General features: G+C 45.5%; 1 protein-coding gene across 4 annotated transcripts in view; it reads left to right on the forward strand.

Annotated features, from left to right (window-relative positions):
• Positions 1–2,638: 2,638 nt before the first annotated feature.
• Positions 2,639–21,285, forward strand: part of GOSR1 (golgi SNAP receptor complex member 1) — a 47,656-nt gene continuing 29,009 nt past the window's right edge. Inside the window, exons 1-6 of one of the 4 annotated variants that reach the window (XM_006275194.4) lie at positions 2,639–2,721; positions 4,018–4,138; positions 6,229–6,316; positions 6,614–6,721; positions 9,003–9,094; positions 10,203–10,277. In XM_006275194.4, the coding sequence (XP_006275256.1) occupies positions 2,688–2,721; positions 4,018–4,138; positions 6,229–6,316; positions 6,614–6,721; positions 9,003–9,094; positions 10,203–10,277 (518 nt within the window). In that variant the 5' untranslated portion in view covers positions 2,639–2,687. Of the gene's footprint in view, positions 2,722–3,459; positions 3,822–4,017; positions 4,139–6,228; positions 6,317–6,613; positions 6,722–9,002; positions 9,095–10,202; positions 10,278–21,285 lie in introns of those variants that run through there. The other 3 variants (XM_006275195.4, XM_019494934.2, XM_019494933.2) reach the window with 3 other exon arrangements.

Raw genomic sequence — 21,285 nt, forward strand, 5'->3', positions numbered from 1 at the left:
CTTTCCCACTGGCCTGCTCTGCTTTCCCTTGGGCATGGAACGCCGTGGGGGGGGGTAGGAGAGAGCCCAGCTGCAAACTACTATGAGATCACACCTGTGATGGAAACCGAGGGCGATGAGCTTGGGTCCGGACATGAGCTCTGTGTGAAGGGGGGAGAAAACGTAGTGGAAGCTAATGCTGGAGCTGCAGGGAGGTAGCTGTGCAGCTCTGCCATTCTTAGTCAATCCCACCTCTCCTCCCCACACTCCAGTCTTTCATTTGAGTCCCGTCATGCAGCTAGCCTGTTACTTTCCACCAGCCTTCACAGCCCTGTTACTAATGTGCTGGTCACCTGCTGCGGAAGTAACTCCAAGCAGGTGGGCATGCTAGGCTGCTGTGAATCCGAGTCAGCTTTATTCCAGCTGGCCACTGCGAGGCATACCCTTGGCCAGGTCCCCCCGCCCGGGAGACAGAACTCATGTCCTGCTGCAGTGGAGATCTTGGCATGACTCGCCCTCAGGCTCCAGCGCCTGCAATGTGTAGGCCTCTTTCCTGTGCCTGTCCAACGCAGAACACCCAGCGCAGGCATCTCTGCTTCTACCCTGAGCCCTGATGTTTCTAGGCATACAGCCAGTGTGAGGGGCAGCACACAAGGAGGTTTTCCTAACTACTCGCTGCGCTGTGGAGGGATGGGGGGGTTGAAGAGGGGCCAAACATGGGATAGTGACTTGTGTGGGGCAAACCAGCTTTGTTCTTGACAGCACCTCACATGTGGTTTCAACAGGAGCTACTCTCTGCAAGCAAGCAATGCTTCTGCTTCTTCGTGTGGCTGGGTCTGTTCCTTGTCATGGTTTAGACGGTGTGCCTAGACCAGCTGGCCCCCTCCCCAGTGCTTGGTGTCTGAAGTCTTTGCACCTCCTTTGAGCATCCCTGCTCTCCGGGCAGGGTGTTGCTGCTCATCTCTGTCATGCTTGCAGTAACTGGGTCGGGCTCTCGCATGACACGAGATGCTGCTGCCAAGAGGGAAGAAAAGGAGCACGAACATTGCAAGAGCCAGGGAGTGGCTTCTAAGGTGGAGGCTAGGTCCTCTAACCTCTGCCATACTGCCTTCCTGCCCTGGCTGTCCCTGCTGCTTTGCTGCCCTTGTGCTCGTGCCCTGCAGGGCCCTGCCACATGAAGAGCTGCCGGCTGGTGTTGAGAACCTGACTTCTGCCAAAGGGATAGAGTAGGGGTCGTAAACCAGTGCCCACTTCTTCCTGCCTGGGCCCACAATGCATCCACATGCATGATGTAGAGAGCAGCAGCTTCTGCTCCTCCCGTCCCAGTGGGTACATAGGGCAGAGCTGGAGCAAAGGCAGCCTGCATGCAGGGACCTGGCCGTTGCTTTTGGAGCAGGGGGGAGAGCAGTGGTGTGTCCTGCGGGAGCCGTACCCCACTGATGGTATCCCAGCTCGTCTCCTGGCCCTGGGTCTTGGCAGCATGATGCCTCCATTTCACAGGGCTCCCATGTAGGCTTCACTAGAGACCCTCCCCTGGGAAGAACAGAGCCCCCGGTGCTGGGGACTGATGCACAGCTCCTAGCCACGGGCCTGGCTGAGTAGGAGTCCTGGGAGCTGCGTTCTTCTGGGGGAAGAGAGCAGCTTCCTCTTAACACACAAGGGCTCCTGCTTGACCCTGCAGGGACGCTCCCCAACGGGAGGATTTCTGGTCCCAGGCCTTGTCCGTGCTGGAACGTGCCTCCTGCATCGTTTTCCCTCCGCGTGAAACCAGCGCTTTGCAGATGAAGAGATCGGGCGACGCTTTGAACGCACCTTCCCGCTTGCAGCTGGTGTGCAAGGACCCGGGAGCTGCGGGTCGGTCTCTTCCCGCCGCCCTACGGCTCTGCAGGGTTGAAAGAGCTGCTTTCATTGCCTCTTCTCCTGCTTGCTACAACCGGGCGCCGGCTCCGGCGTCCTCGCCGCGCCGAGGGTGGGTCTCGGGCCTGTGCCCCGGGCTGCGCTGTCAGCGTTCCCGGGCCCGCAGCAGGCCGGTGCCCCGCCTGAACCCCGGGCTCTCCGCTTCGTCCTTAAACGAGAACAGCTTGGGCCCTCGCAGCAAAGCTGGTTTCCAACGCGCGCCTCCAGCAGGCCCGGGACGAGGCTGGAGCTTCCTAATGGTCCCCCCACGTCCCACCAGCAATAAGCCTCGTTAGGCGTCGACGAGCCCTTCGAGGAGCTCTGCACCACAGGCTCGAGGCCGCCTGGGCCGGTTTCTCCGCGGCCTTCCTCAGCCCTCCTTCGCCTTTGCTCGTCGCGTGGCTGGTGCTCGGCCTGGCGCCGAGCGAGCGTGCCTTGGAGCGTGGACCTCGCGGCGGGGTTTACTGTCCGGCTGGCTGTAGCGTGGCGGGCGGGCGGCCTTTTTGGGCTTGTGTTTTTTCACGTGTATGCTGAGGTCTAATAATGCACATCAAACTATTTGGACGTCTGTCTGGTGTCTCTGCGCGCGGGGCTGGGGTGGGGTCGCCAGGCAGGACACCCCGGGATGGGGATGGGGATGGCTCCCTGCTCTGCAGCAAGGCAGGAGGCTGAGGGTGGCGAGGCAAGGCGGTGCCGCGCGGGGGCGCTGCGGCGGGCGGACCGCGCATCCCGGCAGCCCCCGCGCCGCGGGAAGGGAGCCGCTCTAGCGCCGCCCGCCGCTCGCCGGCCCCGGCTGACGTCGGACAACAAAGATGGCGGCGGGGGGCGGCAGCAACTACTGGGAAGGTGAGGGCGGGGGGGCTGGGGGTATGAGGGGAGGGTTGGGGGCTCTGAGGTGCGAGGGGGGGCTTGGGGCCTACGGGGCGCTGAGTGCTCCGCTGTGAGGGGAGGCCGGGGGGCGCCCTGGGGTGTGAGGGGAGGCCTAGGGGGCGACCCCGTGCCCGCCCCACGCCCCAGCGGCCCCGTGAAAACGCACGGTAGACGTCTGAATTTCTCTCCGCGGGGAAGCTGGCGTGGGAACGGGGGGTGCGTTGAGCAGAGCGGTGGTGTAAGCGTGGCGCTGGAGCCGTGACAGGCCGCAAATTGTGCAAGAGGCGAGGGTGTCGCAGGCGAAAGCTCGCCCGACTCTCGCCCGCCCGCCCGCCCGCCCGCCGGCATGCAGGAGTTCCCCCGAGACGTGTGGCTCCGAGGGGTTGTCCGTAGGAGGATCGGTTCGCTCGGGGGAAGATCTTATACACACGTTAGGTGTGTTCGGGTCGCTATAAAAATAAAAAGCCGGTCAAATTTTGTCTTATTCACCTGGATCTTGTCTGGTAAGAGTGTTGCGTGGCTCAAGAAGCCTCGGCTGCTGCTTACATGTGAGGAGAGACGAGACCCCGTACGCTGTGAGGGTTGGTATGGGTCGAGTGACTTTCAGGAGGGAAACTTTAAAAAATGCCAAAGGGATTAAAGAGTGTGAGACTCTGATTTAAATCAGACCTGGTTTTTTGGAAACCTTCCCTTGAAGAAGTTTGTAAGAAATACGTACTCGGTTAAGTCTTGGTAGGTTGTAGTTTCCCCTCGGCGCCTTGGTTTTGCGGCGCTCGCAAGCACACGAAACGCCAGCTGTGGTGGAGAGGGCCGAGCGTCGTTGCTTCGTGGTGGGGAAGCCCTTTCAGTCGTGAGACCATCACGGGAACGTTGCTCTGTGTTCCTGGGTGCTCGTACCATCGTCACTGCCGTGTCAGAAATCGGACGTGCTTCTAGCACGCAGATCCTAAAGCTGGAAACGCGGCCATCTCCAGTACTTCGTCCAGAAAGTCGTATGCGATTAGGAGAGACGGTTCCCATCCTGCTGGACCTCTGGGCTGCTGATCTGCTCAGCGGTGATCGAGTGTGCTGGACTTGTGCGTACATCGAGAGATTTTTGTTTCCTTTGTAATTGATCTCGACCTGATTCTTCTTTTGAATTATGCCGTCTTCTACTCTAGTTTCCTCCTCTTTAGGCTACGCACCTAAACCTTGCCAAAGCTAAACCCAAGTGTGTTGGGCCAGGCAGTGACCTGTTTGTCCATTTATTGCTTCTTACCATTGTTTTTCCAGATCTCAGGAAACAGGCCAGGCAGCTAGAGAATGAGCTCGACCTGAAGCTGGTCTCCTTCAGCAAACTATGCACGAGCTATAGCCACAGCAGTGCCCGAGAGGGAAGACGCGACAGGTATAGGTACTACCAGACTTCTTACTGTTTATTTGCTAAAGAAGGCTGCTTCCACTGCTCTTGGCTGATCCGGGGCTTGGTTTAATCTCAGACTTCCTTTGTGGTTTCGTGCTCAGTTTCCCAAACTGCTCGGTAGAATAGTTCTTGCTTTGCACTACCATCCGGGTGTGATGTTGAATGGGCATGTTGTGTGGGGCTGGGGGGCAGTGCGTGGTCATGTTGGAGCATCTCTGGTGCTGTCATTAGGTAGAACAGCAATTAAGCTTCTATTTGTGGTGATGTCGGCAGCATGTGGATGGGTATGAGACCTAGCCTGCTTGGTGCAGCTTGCATTGCGCAGTCCATCGCAAGGTGCATATGCACCAGTTAATACATTGCAACTCTTTATGGCCTTCAGTCTTAAGACCTGCAAGCGCTTGCCAGGCACTTCACAACCCTCCACGTGGGCAGGGTCACTGCACGCTCCCCATTTCAGACACGAGGAAATCGTGGCCCAAAGCTGCTAGGGCTCTCCAAGGATGCTCAGAGAGTGAGTGGGACAGCAGGGAATAGAACTGGAGAGGTTCCTCCAACCCCCTGCTCTGACTGCAGCAGCTGGAGCTGTTTTGAGTTTTCCTCCAGGATTAACACTGAGAACCAAATTGTTTTTAAAAAAGGAAAAGCTTTTAACCTGCTGATGGCAGGTTAAAAGAGATTACATTTACAAGTCCTCCCCACCTTGTGGGCCAGGTAATTTTCTGTCTTTGGTTCCAAAATGTTAACCTTACCAATGATGCAGCCTTCCCCTTGTCAGTCAGTGCGTGTTCACTGTGAGCCTCTTGCAGTGGGGTTGTTCTGGAACTCACCCCAGGCCTGGAGTTAGAGAGATCCTCACCTGACGGCACCTTCTTTCTGAAATACCAGCATCTCGTGTCCGCCACTGATGCTTAGTGTGAACATCCTGCTGTCACCCTGTCCCCCGTGCTTCTCTGGTAGCCTTGTGCCCATGAGTGGCTTGTCACAGGTTGAGACTGTGAGCTGTCTGGGGCAGGCAGTTTATGACATATGCATATATGTAGCACCAAATACAGTTGGACTCTGATCCCTGGATGACATTTGTCACTGCTTCTGAAATATAAATATTAGAGCTCAGACACGGAAGAACAGGCGTGAGCCATGCAGGACTGCCAAGGCTTTGTTAATGTTGGTCCCCTTTCCCCCGCAGAGAAGAGAAGCACCAGTACTGTTGATTTCATCTAGTCTGTTTCAGTTCCCTTTCCCAGTGCCTGGTATTTGTTTTAGCAGATTGAGATTCCACCCCTGGAAACGCACCCTGCTCATATCTTACTGGAGCAGTTCTTTCGCTCTGCTCCAGACAGTACTCCAGAGTACCTTGCACATTACACTGATCTCTGCCTCCTTGGGACAATGCCAGGAGACAGCATGAGAACCAGTTTTCCTTCCTCCTCTTATATCAATAACTGGAGTGAAGAGTATTGCTAAAAAGATGGATGCTGTTACTCTTCTGTATCTTGGTGTTGCCTGTTCACTTCTGTCCTCTCGCTTTGTGTCGTTTGCGTTGTGGTCTTAACTTTTTGACAAGGAGAGGGGAGGTGGGACTATGTAGAGAAATCCCTGTCACGTAGCTCGGTTTTTCTTGTGCAGCATGTTAACTTTGTGTAAGGTCTGTCAGCAGGGGGAACCTAACATTTCTATTACTAGTGTATCTTTACCTAATTATTGTAACACACTTCCTTGCAAACCTGGAATTGAGCAAAAAAAAAATGTGGAGGGGGAAACCATTAAGTGTGAAGACAGAATGATTTCTGACCTGATCTACAGTACGTTTCTGTGCCAGGCATTAGCTTCCAGAAGGGTGTAGGCTTCTTTGGGGGGTTTCTGTTCCAAGGTCCTGTATACTCTTGACTGCAGTAATGGACTAGTGACACAGTTCATATGAGAAAAAATATATCATCTTTTTCTAAATGTAATTTCTCATTTGAAGAAGCCTAGTTAGAAAATATAATCGCCCTTGTACCTATGCCCAGTATTGGCACTTTGAGTGTTCACAAAAAGATGGGCCTTCCAGTAATTGCTGCTGTTTTCTTTCCCCTTAGTTCTGACACAACTCCTCTCTTAAACGGATCAAGCCAAGACAGAATGTTTGAAACCATGGCTGTGGAGATCGAGCAGCTCCTGGGAAGGGTAATGGAGAGACTTTTTTTCTTTTTTGAATACCTAACAGGGATTTGAAGGCCTTGATGTTAATAGATGTAACAGTCATATGTTCCTGTGTAGGATGTAGAAAGTGCATTTGATGAAATGAGATTGCAGTGCACACCCACTGAACAAAAACCGTTTCATTAACACTAGAAACTGCAGAAAGTAGATACTTCTCGCTGAAGGCATGTTAATGATTGTTATTATTCACTCTTCCAACATAGCCTGTCATAAAGCTCCTTCAGGGAAAGTTTATTCCTTCCTTTTTCTTTTTTTATATAGCTTACAGGAATAAATGACAAAATGGCGGAGTACGCTAATAGCGCAGGGGTCCCGTCCTTGAACGCGGCACTGATGCATACGTTACAGCGTCACAGAGACATATTGCAGGTAACAGCTACATGCAGTACCGTCACTGCTTGTTTGAATGCTGTGGCTTCAATGTAATAATACTTTGTGGCAGTTCTTTGTGGCACTTCTTCCTGCTATCCTCTGCTTGGATGTCTTTTCATGTATAACCTAAAATGTTGATATTAGTCACAGAGAAGCAAATGTCCTCAGCTGGATGTGACCAAACATCCTAGGTTGAAATGTCTGATTGAAAAGGATCCAAGAAGATTCTAGAAAATAGGATTTTAGTAACTAGCAGGAAATAGTTGATCTCATCTGCAAATGTTTGTTCTGTTTCTAAGAGCTCATGGGTAGAACTGTATATACAGTTCTGTCTTCACAAATGTGTGTCATCTTTCTAACATTGACCCCTTGGGCTTTCTGCTTCAGTTGTAATGATACGACGAAGCTACTGTTACACTGAAGTTTTCTTGGGTAGGTTCTAGTCTACTGTTTTGTTAGCATCTAGTATTCATGCCACCTTAATTGCTGTTGGGACTTATAGATGAAGGGAAAACTACACTAAGGAAGCTAGTCAAAAGGCAATTGAAAGCATTCAGTGCAAAAGTGAAACTCCTGTGGAGCAAAAGGATGAATGCTCCAGCAGTCCCAAGAGATCTATGCAGTCTTTCAGGTTTTGTTCCAACCTGGTTTCAGTGTGAAATTATATGCAATGCTTCTTAGTTATTAGGCATTTTTCCTAGTTAGCTTCCCAAATACATTGTGCAGCTGCTACAAGCTGACATCCAGTGCTCAGTCAGGGATGCCATTCTAAGAAGGCATTGGCTGCAATACTGATGTCTTTGACCTTTTCTCTGTAGTAGTCAACAATTCCTCTGCTGTGAGGGAGAATGAAAACTGTATTCAAAATAGCTGATGTATACTCAGCCAGAAAACACCTGGTACCATTGTCATAAAAAAGAACAGCTCTAACACCCCGCAGACGGAAAGTATTTTGGGTAGTGCCATATAGTGTAATAATCTAAGGCGGCTTATAATTGAATATGCATCTTGCTATGAGATGTGAATGGTATCCACTTTAACAAATTGAACCTGTGTCCAGATTCCTGACCTGGGAATTTCCAGGCTCCACAAGTAACACTTGCGGGTCAGCTCATCAAGTGGCCAAAGCTCACATGCTTTTTTGTATGAGAGAGACTATTTTGGGGGGGGGGCAGAGTCCATTTAAAAATCATGTTTCTTGCATTGATTTTTTTTTTTACAAATTTATTTCTTTATTTTGTGTAGGGAAATGTGATTGTAAGAGCCACACAAACTGATCGGGGTATGTGGAGGGAGGTGTAATATCTGAAACGATTCAGTTTATTGTTCTTAACTAGCTGTGTTTCAGGTGTATGGTATCCTTTGAAAGTATGATTGGTTAGATCTTAAATTACCCATTTTTGTAGCTCAGTCGTAAGGGAGCTGGTTCTGCATCTCCACTGCCCATTTTGCTGTTTGCTGGAGACAGAACAGTTTCTTGCACACCATCTTCCTGTTTCACAGACCAAAATAGTTGTTGGCGTTAGTTTGGATGAAGTCAGAGGCTGCTCCAAAACATGGACGTTTTAATGCTCTTAGGAAAAAGTTTTTGTGCATTGAGTAAAATTGCAACTTAACACACACACACATTTTAATTTGACTTCCTTTTAAAAGTAGGCATTAAGTTCTTATGACAGCATCTTCACCTCTTGTCAGGCTTAGCTGTATAGGAGAGCACATACGGGGTTATAAATTTTGTGCATTAAAGCTTTACATAAGTAGCATTGTAACATCAGCTAAAAGTTAATGAAAATGTAGCATGCAGGTGAAATGAGTATAAAATGCTTATAGTTTGTTTCTCGTGTGGTGCTGAAGTTTTTCAGAGTCAGTTAAACTGGATCTTAGCAAGTACTAGTTACCTGAAAAGATTCATATTTGTGTGTTTAACTTGGAGTGTATTTAAACAAAACCATTTTTTAATTGTACTAAAAGTGGTTTGTTTTTCATGTTGCTGGACTCGAACATGTACTTTTTCAGAAAGCTGAACAAACATGGGGAGGGGCTGTGATGAGAATCCCAGCATAACCCTGATCGTAGTCAGTCAGTGCAATGCAGAAAAAGTAGTACACTTTTCATTAAAAATACTCTGTGCTTTCCACTTCCCAGTTAATAGCTTTTGCGCATTTGGTAATTCTTAGCTATAACTTTACTTAAATGTCAATCAAAGCTTGCCTGGCAGCATTGCTATTGTCAAATTGGATTTCAAGACATAATTGAATGGAATATTATTTTGTTACAGGATTACACTCATGAATTCCATAAAACCAAAGCAAACTTTCTGGCAATACGGGAAAGGGAGAATCTTTTGGGATCAGTACGGAAGGATATTGAGTAAGTCGCACTGTGTGTGATAACAGTAGCGTGGATCGTTGCTCCGGATTTGATTGGTTACACTGGTGTCTGAAATATTTTGTGAGATTATTGGGGTGTTCTTTTCTTTTCAAGAGGTGCCTCATTTCACAGCACATCACATATATTATGAGACCATATGTTGAAACTCAGTCTGGAACAATTTTCAGGTTTTGTTAATGAGCTGTTTAACACAGATCTAGCCTTTATATTAAAATCCAGTTTTATTATGAGCTTCTGTGATTGTAGTTAATGGCTTTTAAAAGATGCAGATTGATTTGAGAACTGAGCAATTTTACACACTAGAGATGATTAATATCTGCAAATGTTGTTTACAATTCAACAAATCATACTGGAATACAAAGACTAACTTTTACACATAGGGTAATCTGAAAACTGTCTACACCTACTCTCTGCGTGTACATTAAGATTAAGAGACTGATGCAAATAGAAGCACCCTCAGACACAGCCCCTATCCTGCTTCTTTTGAAGTCAGTGGTAAAACTCTTTGATTTCAACAGCAGCAGGGTAGGATCTTGAATGTTTTTTCAAACCCCATGTGTTTGCAGTATGATAAATCTTGGATTGCTAGACATGGAATACTGTCACATTATCAACAAAGATTTAATTTGGAGGTTTTACTTTTCCTTCAACCTCCGTTGAGCCTCTCTGAAACAGCAGGAGAAAGACATGCCTTTCCACTGTCTAGTGAGTATACATTTGAAAATAGTGTCCTCAGAAAAAGAAATAGAAAAATATTTTGGGCTTTTTATTTGTGAGCTGTTATTTGGTTACTTGTTCAAAATAAGAATCCATATAGTCTGATTTATTATCGTGTGTCTCTGGTTAACACTGGCTTCCATTATTTTCTTTGGAAACTGACTCTTAGATGCAGGAATGAAAAGAAGAAAGTGAAGATAAATCATGTAACAATTTAAAAACCCCCTTCTAAAAAAAATCTTAATGATGATACTGTTTATTTGTCTGTTTAGGAATAACTGAGCATAACGTACAAGTATGGGAAATAGTACTTTGTATGTGACAGGGCCTTCTGGAAAAATTATTTTCCACTTTTATTTTTATCTCTTAGATCATATAAAAGTGGATCTGGTGTGAACAACAGAAGAACGGAGCTGTTCCTGAAAGAACACGAGCACCTTCGAAAGTAGGTTTTATTGATTACCTGCACGTATCGTGCATGTTTGTGTCCACTAAATAAGTGCTACAGGTGCTGGTGGGGTGAGGATTACAGGAGTTGTCACTCTTCATGCAATATAAAAATGCAGCACCAGTGGAGTCAGAATACTGCCTCCTCACTGCAACCTACCATGGGAAATGTCATTATTGGGGTTTAGCACCTTCCTCTGAAGCGTCCTGTATAAGGTGCTGTGCTCAGAGGGTAGGGCTGAAGGTAGTCTCTTCCCTTACGATGGATCCCTTCCTTATCTCTTGTGAGTTCAGTGTTTTGTGGCTGAAACTAATTATCAAAGGGCAGGAAATGAAAACTTTTGTTTGACTATCGCTTTCATCTCTCGGCCATGAGATGAGTTGAGTTTTCAGTAATTACATTTTGGGCTCAGCTGTGCTGCTGTCAGAGGACATTTTTGCCAGTTTTGATTTGTACCCTAACTGAAATGTGTTGTATGTGTTGTTTTTCCTTTCTGTTCGGTTTGATATCAGCGGAAAGCCTGACCGTTTTTGTGTACCCAGTAGTAGTTGTGGGTTTCTAATCCTGTTTGTTTGCTGACAAAACAGGATAGAATACGTTTACACAAAACAGGAAGGACGAACCAAACTGAAATGCGTTGGTGACTAGGTTGCAGTGAATGAAGGACACTCCTTAAAAGAGGCAGTTATGTAGGGTCCTGCTGGTTCAGCGAAGGATAATGAGCCTTTATTAGGTCAGCTGACCCTCCTCATCTGCCTGAATAGTAAAGCAACAGCTGTTGCACTGTCGAGCAGGAATCAAAAGGGGCATTTTTATCCTGGACAGAAAATCAGCTTTCCTGCTTAAACACCACCTCCCAAATCTGGGAGGGGAGTGTTGAATGCCAGGAAATATGGTCATTTGTTCAATGGTCCACGCTCAGAGTGAATGTTTAGGTGTCTCTAACTTCTTTGATGCTTCACCTACCTACAAGCGCAAATGTACAGGAGCAGTGTCTCAGGTGTATAAAACAATATACTGTTCGACCTATTTTTCTCACTCCTGCTTGTTCTTTGCATAATATCTTCCAGGTAACCACTGTGTTTGGGAGTATTGCTCAGCTTTTGTTCTTTTTTTTCTGTTCTGCTTGTGTTCCTTTTTCTACGCCTCTCAGCGTTAGGCACAGAGCACCCACCTGCTTTTCATTTGTCCATTCTAATTATGTGGTAAAGAGACTAAAACCACATACCAAAATAAATAACACTTCAAATTGATATTTTAAATATTTTGAACCAAAACAAAAAAAGGCAGCCTATCCCAAGACTACTTCCTTGGCTGCTCTTCTCTCTGCAGAGGATTTCAGTGTTTGAAATAGCTGATATCTGTCTGTCTTTATCCAGGGGGACTTGTGGCTTGGAATTGTTTTTTATCTTTATTTATGAACTTTTCAGATAACGTTTAAAGATGCATCCAGTCCTCTAAAATATACATAAAGACACCAACATTTATCTTCCATCAACGGTGCTCTCTTAACCCAAGCCAGTGTCCACAGGAGTCTTGTGTTCTTTTCTTCTCTTGCGGTCTGGGAATTTTGCTTGAGATGGCAAGTTTTTGTGGTCTCCAGTTGTCAGTTGTGTATAGAGGGTGTTTTGAAACAAGCTTATTCATCCTGTCTTGTTCAAATTAGATTTAATTCATCACCATGCTTATTGGAATTAATTCCAAATTGATGCTTAATTTTTTTTGTATAACTGAGGTTATGCTGCTATTTGTTAAATGCAGTAATATGCATAGAAGCATGAAAAGGAGCAGTGTCCCCCTAGAAGAGTGACAAAATGATGGCCATTTAGGCCATTTCTTCTTTTCACCGTATGTGGTAAAGGGGCAGCTAACAAAATAGCATTTACTTTCCTGACTTGAAGAAGAAGGGAGGGCAGTGTTAGATGCCACACTGCCCTGCCTTCTGCTTTTCCTGATGTGTTATGCTTCTGTAGTAGCGCCCCGGCACACTTAAGAGACTGACACAAGGGGGCAGTCTGTCATTAAGAAACATGCATATCTTCGTTAGCTTGCCTTCCAAAAGAAAGCTTTCTGTTGTAGCACAAACCGAGTGAAAAGCTTTTTACTGGAAATTAAATATTCTGCTTTAAGTTGATGCTAGAGCATGGGAAGCTCAGAATTTCCACGGGGATCCCTGGTGCCATTCAGAGATTCACGGGTCAGAGCATTAGTTGATGATTTTTGTCTCCTGATTATCAGAGTGTTGTTACATTTCCACAGAAGCAAAGCAGTGTGGGTTTTTTTCTTGAAGGTGAGCATTATTTGAAATTTAGTGCATTGAAGAAATGGAAGCACCTGTTAGTTAGAATAAATTTTGCTTGTTCTTAAGTGATAAAGAAAATTGTACATGAGAAGAAAGTATGTGGTAGTTGTATAAATTTGGCATAAATACTGCACGTGCGTTCCTTATGGGGTTCCTTTGGAACATGTTAATATTCATAGAAAGGAAATAGTCCACAAATGTTTTAAAAGGGCCTAAGACAATGATTTGGAAGGCAGCTGTCAAAGTCCTGTATGGTTCATTCGAAAGATGTTTTAATAAAAATGAGATCTAGCACCACATCCTTACATTTTTGAAGGTTTTTCCAAGATTACCTGAATCACTATACGTACTTATCTAGACACAAAGAATGAAAATGACCCCTAGTTCTACGTGTGGTTAAAATAATTGGGAATTGGTGAGATCTAGTCATGCATCCTCCATGTGTCAGTTTTTTCTTTTTACCTTTATTTAAATTAATACTGTAACTGCTTTGAAGGTAAGAGAGCTAGCGAATAGTCCTTCCAGACATTTTCAAACACACACCATCCAATCTTCCAGGTAAAAGGAAAATATCTGGATGTAATCACAGAACATCTTGTGGATGCTGATTGCAAAAATGTAAAAGTGTTATCAATCAAACTATTAAAAAGTATTGAAGTGTAAATAGGCTGCCAAGGTATTTTAACTGTTGGGAACTTGCAGGAAATAGTGTCCTCCTGACAGAATACGGGCGAATACTCTACAAAGTAGAGAACCCTGAGGTATGCGTGGACTTCAGCAAGAAATCACAGGCTTGCATGGTTCTCACAACTCAAAAATAGGTATTGATAGAAAAAATACTAAAGGATTTCAACATGATATGTCTTCAGAGAAAGTAGTTCATGAGAATTCAGTGCCAAGAAGCTGGAAAACGTCCATGGAAACCACCCAGCTTTCAAGTTGTACCCAGCATATCTCTAGGATAAGCTGGCGGTGAAGTTTGTATGACTTGAGATGCTCAGGGCTCACTGTAATGAACCACAATGCCGGGCCATTGGGTAGCACTATCCAAAGCAGATCAGTTGACCACAAAAGGTGGCAGTGACAGTGCAAATATTTAAACAATATCAGATTGAGAAGCGTGTGACTGAGCTCCAAGAGAAGAGGGGAGACATGCACCCAATCCTTTACATTTGTGACTAAGATGTTGGTCTTGATGTCAGTCTTGCGGTGTTCCCAGCAATAAAAGACGGGGTTGTTTATGTCATTTTGACCCTGATGGAGGATGCATCACATACTTCAGCCTTGAACATGTTTATTCCCAGAGCTGGCAATGGCTGGTTGCAGTTAAATGCAATGGCCTTTTCTTCCTATTTTCTTTTCTGAGCCAGAATCAGGGTGACTGCTGGTGCTCCGGGAGATGCTGTGAACCAAACTTCGAGTGCTGGATGCTTCTCCCCAACCATTTACCGTTGTCAGGCGCATGACCAATAGTCCCAACTGCAAATTCGTAGTATCATAGTGCTTAGGGTCAGAAGGGACCTAAACAGATCATAAGGTTCGACCCCCTGCCCCAGGCAGGAACAGGTGCCGCGGTCATATCACCCCAGCCAGACATCTGTCCAGCCTCCTCTTAAAGACCCCCAAGGTAATTCTTGGGCTCCTCCTTGTCTCCTTCTCCCTACGCCCTGTAGCAGGAGCAGGGACTAAAAGGAGACTTTACAGATACTTCTGGTCAGTATTTCTTGTCCTCAAAATGTGCTGCAGGAATCACACTGGGAGGTCTTAGGCCAGGGGGTGATGTGACATCTTGCTGGGAGCAGCGGGAGGAAGAAAGCAAGCAGGAGCTTCAGCAGTTCTCTCCACTACAGAGTTCGTATATGCTGACGGAGAGACTTTGTGGAGGGGAAATTGGTTTGTGTTTGTTTGCATCTGTAGGTTGACAGTGGTTTGACCACTTTTGACACAGTGAAAATAATTGCTGTAGTTTTCTGCCAGGGAAGTCAGCTGCTTCAGCTTAGATTTTTTTTTTTCCTGCATAAATGCAGCAAGCACCTGCTTGAAACCATCAGGTGCCTGGAAAAACTGGGGCAGTGGATCATTTTTAAAATCTCGGCGTTTGTTTAAGAGGATGAAGGCCAGAAATTAAGTGTTCCCAGCTTATTTCAGGGTCTTGAAGAAATATGCCCAACACTAGAAGGGAAATATGCAGGTGTGCCTTCGGACTGCTTCCTTGTTGCAGGTCCTTGCAGCCGAGTAGTCGTGATTGTTTCGCTTCTCGGACAAGTATAGGTTTTGCCCAGTGAAGTGAATAATTTATCTTTTTCTTGTAGTACTGTTTTCCAGCTGGAAGAAGCAGGAACTTTGATGGATAGATGGGATTTAGCTGTTCAGAAACTACCCTGGAAAGTGCTGTCCTAAGAGTACAAGTCCTGTCAGCTCAGCATTTCCCTTGAGAACGTTGCACTGAGCTCTGCCGTTATTGATCGGGGCGGTATCCAAAATCGGCAGACAGGAATTCATGCGTTTGGTTAAACTTGCAGCATAGTGTGCATGTGACTGTTTTTCACACATGCCTGCTGTGGGTGCAGATTATATTAATCCTGTTTGCTGATGTTTGTGCTGTTGGTAATAATAAGTTTGGATGGATTTAACTATACACGTGGCACTCATTGAAAAGCTGAGGGTCACACGCTACAGCCACGTTAAGTGTGGCAAATCAACTCCGACTGATATATCTGCTTTGTCCCTTTGCGGGTTACTGTAGCTCTACAACAACTCCTATTTGCAAAAATAGAGCCTCCCTCATTCCTGGGTACATGTGTGCCTACCTATGCAGAGGTGCACATGCTTTTCTAGGTTTTCCTCTCATGCTTTATGTGTTGGCCTTATGTAGTGTTTAATTTGATATTTCATTTCTCCCAAGTCTAAATACGAGTCTCTATTAGCGTGTAGACTGCATGATAGTCATCGCAAGAAATACAGGATAAATATAGGTAATTTAGCAGATGCTCAAAAATATCTGAGGAGTTGGAGTGACCCAGGGCTAATTATAATCTGTAGCTCTGGTGGGAGCAGGCGGGAGTGAGGTACAAGGGTAGGCGAGCAAGTGAGAAGCCCTAAACCAAAGGAAGAGGAAAGCAGAGAGAAGAGGAATGTGCTGTGGGTGAAAGAGAGTAAAAGAGAATGAGACACGAGCAGAAGAAATGTAGGAATCTGCTGCAGCTGCAGAATGGTGCTACTGTATTAATAAATAACGCATGTTGAATTCACAGGCGTGGTTAGGGAAAATTAGTTAATGTTTGTACAGTGCTGTAAGCATATAAAGTACCCTGTAAGTGCTAAGTATTATTATTACTGCTTCCTCAAGGCCCCAAAGAGCTTGTCCCTGCTTATCCGTCGCTGCTCGGGCTGAAATGGTCACATGCTGCGGAGAATGATCCGCTGGAATCTACAAGGTCTCAAACGTACTGTGGTCCAGATGTTGGTAGGGAGGTTGCGTGGTAGACCCTTCTGAGACAAAATCACAGTTGTGCTTGCAAAACATCCTTATTGCAAACCCAGTCATTTTATAAGGAAAAGTCGTATCGGGAGTGCTAGTGTCATTTGAATTGTCTTTGATGTGATTGGTCTGTTGCTTGTGTTCATTTACTTTTCATATCCCTTGTTTCTTGTTTCTTTCCTGTGGTTCTCAACATATATTTTCTGCTGCCAGATTCTCCTCTTCTCTGCATCTGCTGCCAGCTTCCACACCAGTCTTGTAGAGTAGCTATTGTTCATTCATCTCCATTGCTCATTGTTTGTCCACCTCTCTTGGGTAGTAAGGCATCTCTTCCTTGTTCCCAGGCTGGATGTCTTTTGAAACAACTGGAAAGGAAGTGTGTGCAAAACTAGGTGACGTGGAAGCTCTCTGGGCCACAATTTGAGAATTGCTGAATAGGCTCTTCTCAGTTTCTTAAAACTGCTGCTGTGTAACATTCTTTTAAAATGGTTTAATTTGGAGGTAATACAATGTTCTTTGTTCAGTTACTCTGCTGGGAGGAGGTCGCTTTGTCTTTGTCACCCTGTTCTCCTAACTTTAATATAGCTTTGTGACCAAAGTCACTCCTGATGCTGACTACTTTTTTTCCTTGTAGCTAGTTGTAAAGAAAACAGGGAAGACCGAATGTAAAACATGCAAAACCCCCTCTAGTAACCTAGTCAATTTAGAGTGTTTTCCAAATAAGTTTTCCTGTGATGCAATTCAGCTGTCATCCCTGTACTAGGTACCTAGGGAGAGGTCAGTACCTTTATATTGATTGTATCCGTATACTCAACTAGAGCCGGTTGTATGAAGAGCTTGAAGACTGTTGGTTAAAACGTCTCTCTCCTGGGCATTAGCTATAGTATCAGGTAACATTTTTTTCCTCCACAGAGAGTTAAATACTGTCAGTTTTGTCTTCCTTTTCCCTTGTGCAGGCTGACATTCATTTGAAGCAGGGAGCTTGAGTAAAGAATACAGACTTGTGCCCCAACTGTCTTCAAGGAGCTGGAGGGACCCTGTGCAAATGATAATCTGTAGCTCTGGTATGAGCAGGCAGGAGTAAAATACAAGGGCTGAGGTTTTTGGTTGTAGCCGTGTTGGTCCAAGGACATAGGCAGGCAAGTTTCATAGAGTCATAGATGCCAGTGTTGGAAGGGACCTCAGTGTATCATCGAGTCCGACCCCCTGCCAGTGGCAGGAGAAAGTGCTGGGGTCATGTGACCCCAGCCAGGTGCTTGTTCAGTCTCCTCTTGAAGACCCCCAAGGTAGGGAAGACCACCACCTCCCATGGAAGCCCATTCCAGATTTTGGCCTGTGAAGAAGTTCTTTCTGATGTCCAACTTAAATCTGCTCTCTATCATCTTGTGTCCATTGTTTCTGGTTATTTCAAGGAGTGCTCTGGTAAACAAAGCATCTCCTATTCCCTGCTGTCCCCCCTCCCCAGTGAATTTGTATACTGCCACAAGAGCCCCGCTCAGCCTTCTCTTGCGGAGGCTGAAAAGGTCCAGGTCCCTCAGCCTTTCCTCATAAGGCCTTCACGGCAGGCTTCTAACCATAGGAGTAGCCCTCCTCTGGACCCTCTCAAAGTTGTCCACATTGTTCTTGAAGTGTGGCGCCCAGAACTGGACGCAGTACTCCAGCTGCGGCCTGACCAGTGCCGCATGGAGGGGGAGCATCACCTCCCTGGACCTGTTTGTGATGCACCTACTAATGCATGACAAAGTGTGCTCAGCTCTGCTAATTACTTCATCACATTGGTGACTCATGTTCATCTTGGAGTGGACAACAACTCTGAGATCTCTTTCTGCCACTGTTCTGAGAAGGTCGTACCCCAGCCTATAGGTGTGCTGGTGATTCCCTCTCCCTAGGTGCAGCACCTTGCACTTGTCTTCGAACAGCGAACAACAGGATGCAGTTCAACACTCCTCTAACCTGTCCAGGTCTGCCTGGATTTGGTTTCTTCCCATCTGTGTGTGTTTGCTGTGCCCCATAGTTTGGTGTCATCTGCAGATGTGGACAGAATGCTTTCCACGCCCTCATCCAAGTCTCTGATGAAGATTTCCTATGCCTGAAGAAGGGTGCTTGTGCCCGAAAGCTTGCAAAGAACATTTTTCCAAGTGCTCAGTTGCTCTAATAAGAGAGACCACATCTACCCAAAGAACCTTCCTCTACAAGGGCTGAAGCATTTATTTTGGCTCCCCTGGTATCTAAATGGCTTCTGTAAATGGAGAGAGGTTAGGAGCACCACCTTTTCGGGAGGACCTTTCATATGCAGTAATCAGCAACTGTCTGCTTGCAACCTTTAGGTAGTATTTTTCTGCATGGTGAATTTAGACTCTTTAGTCACAATTTCATTAGACTCTCAATTTAGGCATCTGGCAGGTATCCCAACTGATTCTCATTTTCCCAGTGCTCACAGGTGGCAGGCAGTACAGGCAAAAGCAACTACAGATCTGATGCTGCTAGGCTGAAAACCTTGGCCAACATGCTGGAAGGCAAGGGTGGTAGGAGGTGAGTAGATATTCTCAGAGTCTTCTTGGAACTTGTAGTCATTAATCTTAGAATTAAAAAACAGTTTCAGCCATTATTGTACAATGTAGTAAGAAGTCCTGGTGTGCTTGGAGTGCATTTCAGTTTTTCATCTGCATCTTATTTGTTCTGACAGTTTTTCCAGAGTGTTTCTATTGGGAACTTCCCCCAGATTTTCAGATTGCACTCACCTGTTACTTGTCCTCCTTCTAGCAGGGTTGTGTGCCCTCCCAGATGGGCTTCCCTGAACAGCTGATTTGTGGTGCTTCTCCACCAATTGAAAGGGCTGTGTCATTATGAAACAAGGCCCTTTTTTTTCTATTTAAGCTGCTGAATGTGATGTCTGTAGGATTCATAGGCCCAGGTATTGAATCCAGGTGTGTCTTATGATAGGAAATGATATGCAAGACTACTGAGTGATCACAGCTTGCCTGCCTCCAGATTGTAATAGTAAATATTACCTTAGGATTCAATTTGTGGCTTTAGTTTAAAAAAAAAAAAATCTTCATTGCTCAAACATGAGTATATATATAATAACATGATCAAGTCATTAAAATACTTTTTAATGAGATTTTTGGGGAGGCTCAAAGCTTGCAGGCACTGAAAGAAATGCTCCCATGGGATTTGTTATTTATAAATAACTTAATAAAAGCATATGGACATCAGCCATTCGCTTCAGCATCTAAAATCCATTTTTCACATTAAAATTGAGTTTGAACCTCATTAGAATAAGAACAGCACCTGCCTTTTATCTCCATGTACAAAATGTAAGTTCCTTCAAAAACATGAGGATCCAACAAAACACGTTTTAAAGAGGGGTTTTCTGGTAGAAGATGCAGTTAGTGCTTGATATTGATCCAGTGTGACACAAGGTCATTGAGATTTGGGAGGTTAATGTTGCAATGATTGTAGAATAAATTAGTCTTGGGTATCTAAAAGCACTATCGTTCTAAAACCAACTTTATAGTTTCCTTTCAGCTGCCTTGTTAGCATACAGCCTACTTAGTTAATGAGCAGGATTCTGCCATCTCATTGAGGCTGTATGAGAATTTTCCTCTCTAAGTGCTTTCATGAGATGTGACTTCATTGTAATCTGAAACTATTGATATTAAAAAAAAGAGCCTTAGGCTTATTACTTCTTCCTTGAGCTGTAGTCACTTTTTTGTGATTTCAAATGAACAACTGCCAAGTCGCTAACCTTTGAAAGGTGGTAACTTTGCATATGCAAGAATACTGTTCATGTGGTCGTGTCATGTATTTCACTGAAGAGTTTAAAAACTCTGGGAATGGTGACTAATTAGTATTATGCTAGAATGGTGACTGGGAAGGATTATGCTGGTCCATCTTCATCTTGAATATTTTCTTCCAACAGAGTTAAGTTCAATACCTAATAATGTGGAATAAGAAGCAGAAGTAAGGAGGGTATATCAACCTTAGTTTTGACTTTGTCTCTCTCTTAAAGAGCTGGTTGTTTAAAATGCACCTTGTCTGTATTGTCCGTTGGCTGCTACGGAAGTTTCTGTACTCTGATGGCATGATCCGAACAATCTCCTTGACTTGGGATTTCGACTTATTTTCCTTTGAATAAATTATATAACACATGTTATAAAAATTGAACCTTGAAACATCCATAAAGGAGGCTGAAGATTAATAGTTGCCAGGCTGTCATTCAGTTAGCTCAACAATCGAAGATTTTCCTGGATGTGCACATGCAGACATGGTAGTCAGCCTGTGTATAGTGAAGCATTGCAGGTTTCGATTGTGTTGTCCCGCTGTACTCATCCGCTTCACGTTCCTTACGTTTTGCTTGAAGCAGTGACTCTCTCAACCTTTTGGCTCCACAGGCCAGGTGAGGGGCGTGGGGCCAGTCTATGGGAATGATCAGGCTCCCTGTGCTGCCCACACAACCCAGGATGAGGCCTATCCCACCCTGCACACCCATCCCAGCACACAGGGCCACAGCCTACCGAGTTCTCTATGGATCTGCGGGGAGCCCCACGGGCTTGCTGCCATAGTGCAGGGGGCTGGATCGGGGCCACAGGCCCGGGGTTGATCACCCCTGATTTAAAGTATTAAATAAACCTTTACTTGAATGCTTTTCTAGCAGCTGGATTGCTTTTTCAGGTACAGGCTTTCAGATACACTTGTCTTAAATGCAGTGGAATATTCTGCTCTTTTTATATTGGTATGTAAAACTCAGTAACTTGCATTTTTTTTAAAACCGAATATGGTGGCTGATAACATTGCCCGTAGCTCGGAATTATACAAACTTCCTCTTGCAGTCCAGTCGATCCATCTAGACGTGGCGTCTTCCCTGCTAACTCTAGTTTTGTCCTTCTCACCTCAGGTCTGTTAATAATATACCATCTTCTTGACCAGCATTTATCCCTCATTGCTGCACTCATACCTCTGCGCTGTCACTTCTCTTGATGTTTGGCCTAGGTTTCTCATTTTATTCCAGTACAAAGGCTTTCAAATGGAGACTTCAGTTCTGAATTATCCAGTTGATTTACGATGTGCATAAAAGATGGTAAGGCTTAACCCGTTTTTGTTTTTTGCTCTAAAGTGCATGTAAAGGCTTAATGAATCCCAAACTGGCCAAACCTTGAGGAAACAAAACCACAGCACCATCCAAATCTAGGCATGGCAGCAAACACTAGTAAGTAATTATT

Source organism: Alligator mississippiensis, chromosome 14 (assembly GCF_030867095.1).
Source record: "Alligator mississippiensis isolate rAllMis1 chromosome 14, rAllMis1, whole genome shotgun sequence".
In the NCBI taxonomy this organism is placed as follows: domain Eukaryota; kingdom Metazoa; phylum Chordata; order Crocodylia; family Alligatoridae; genus Alligator; species Alligator mississippiensis.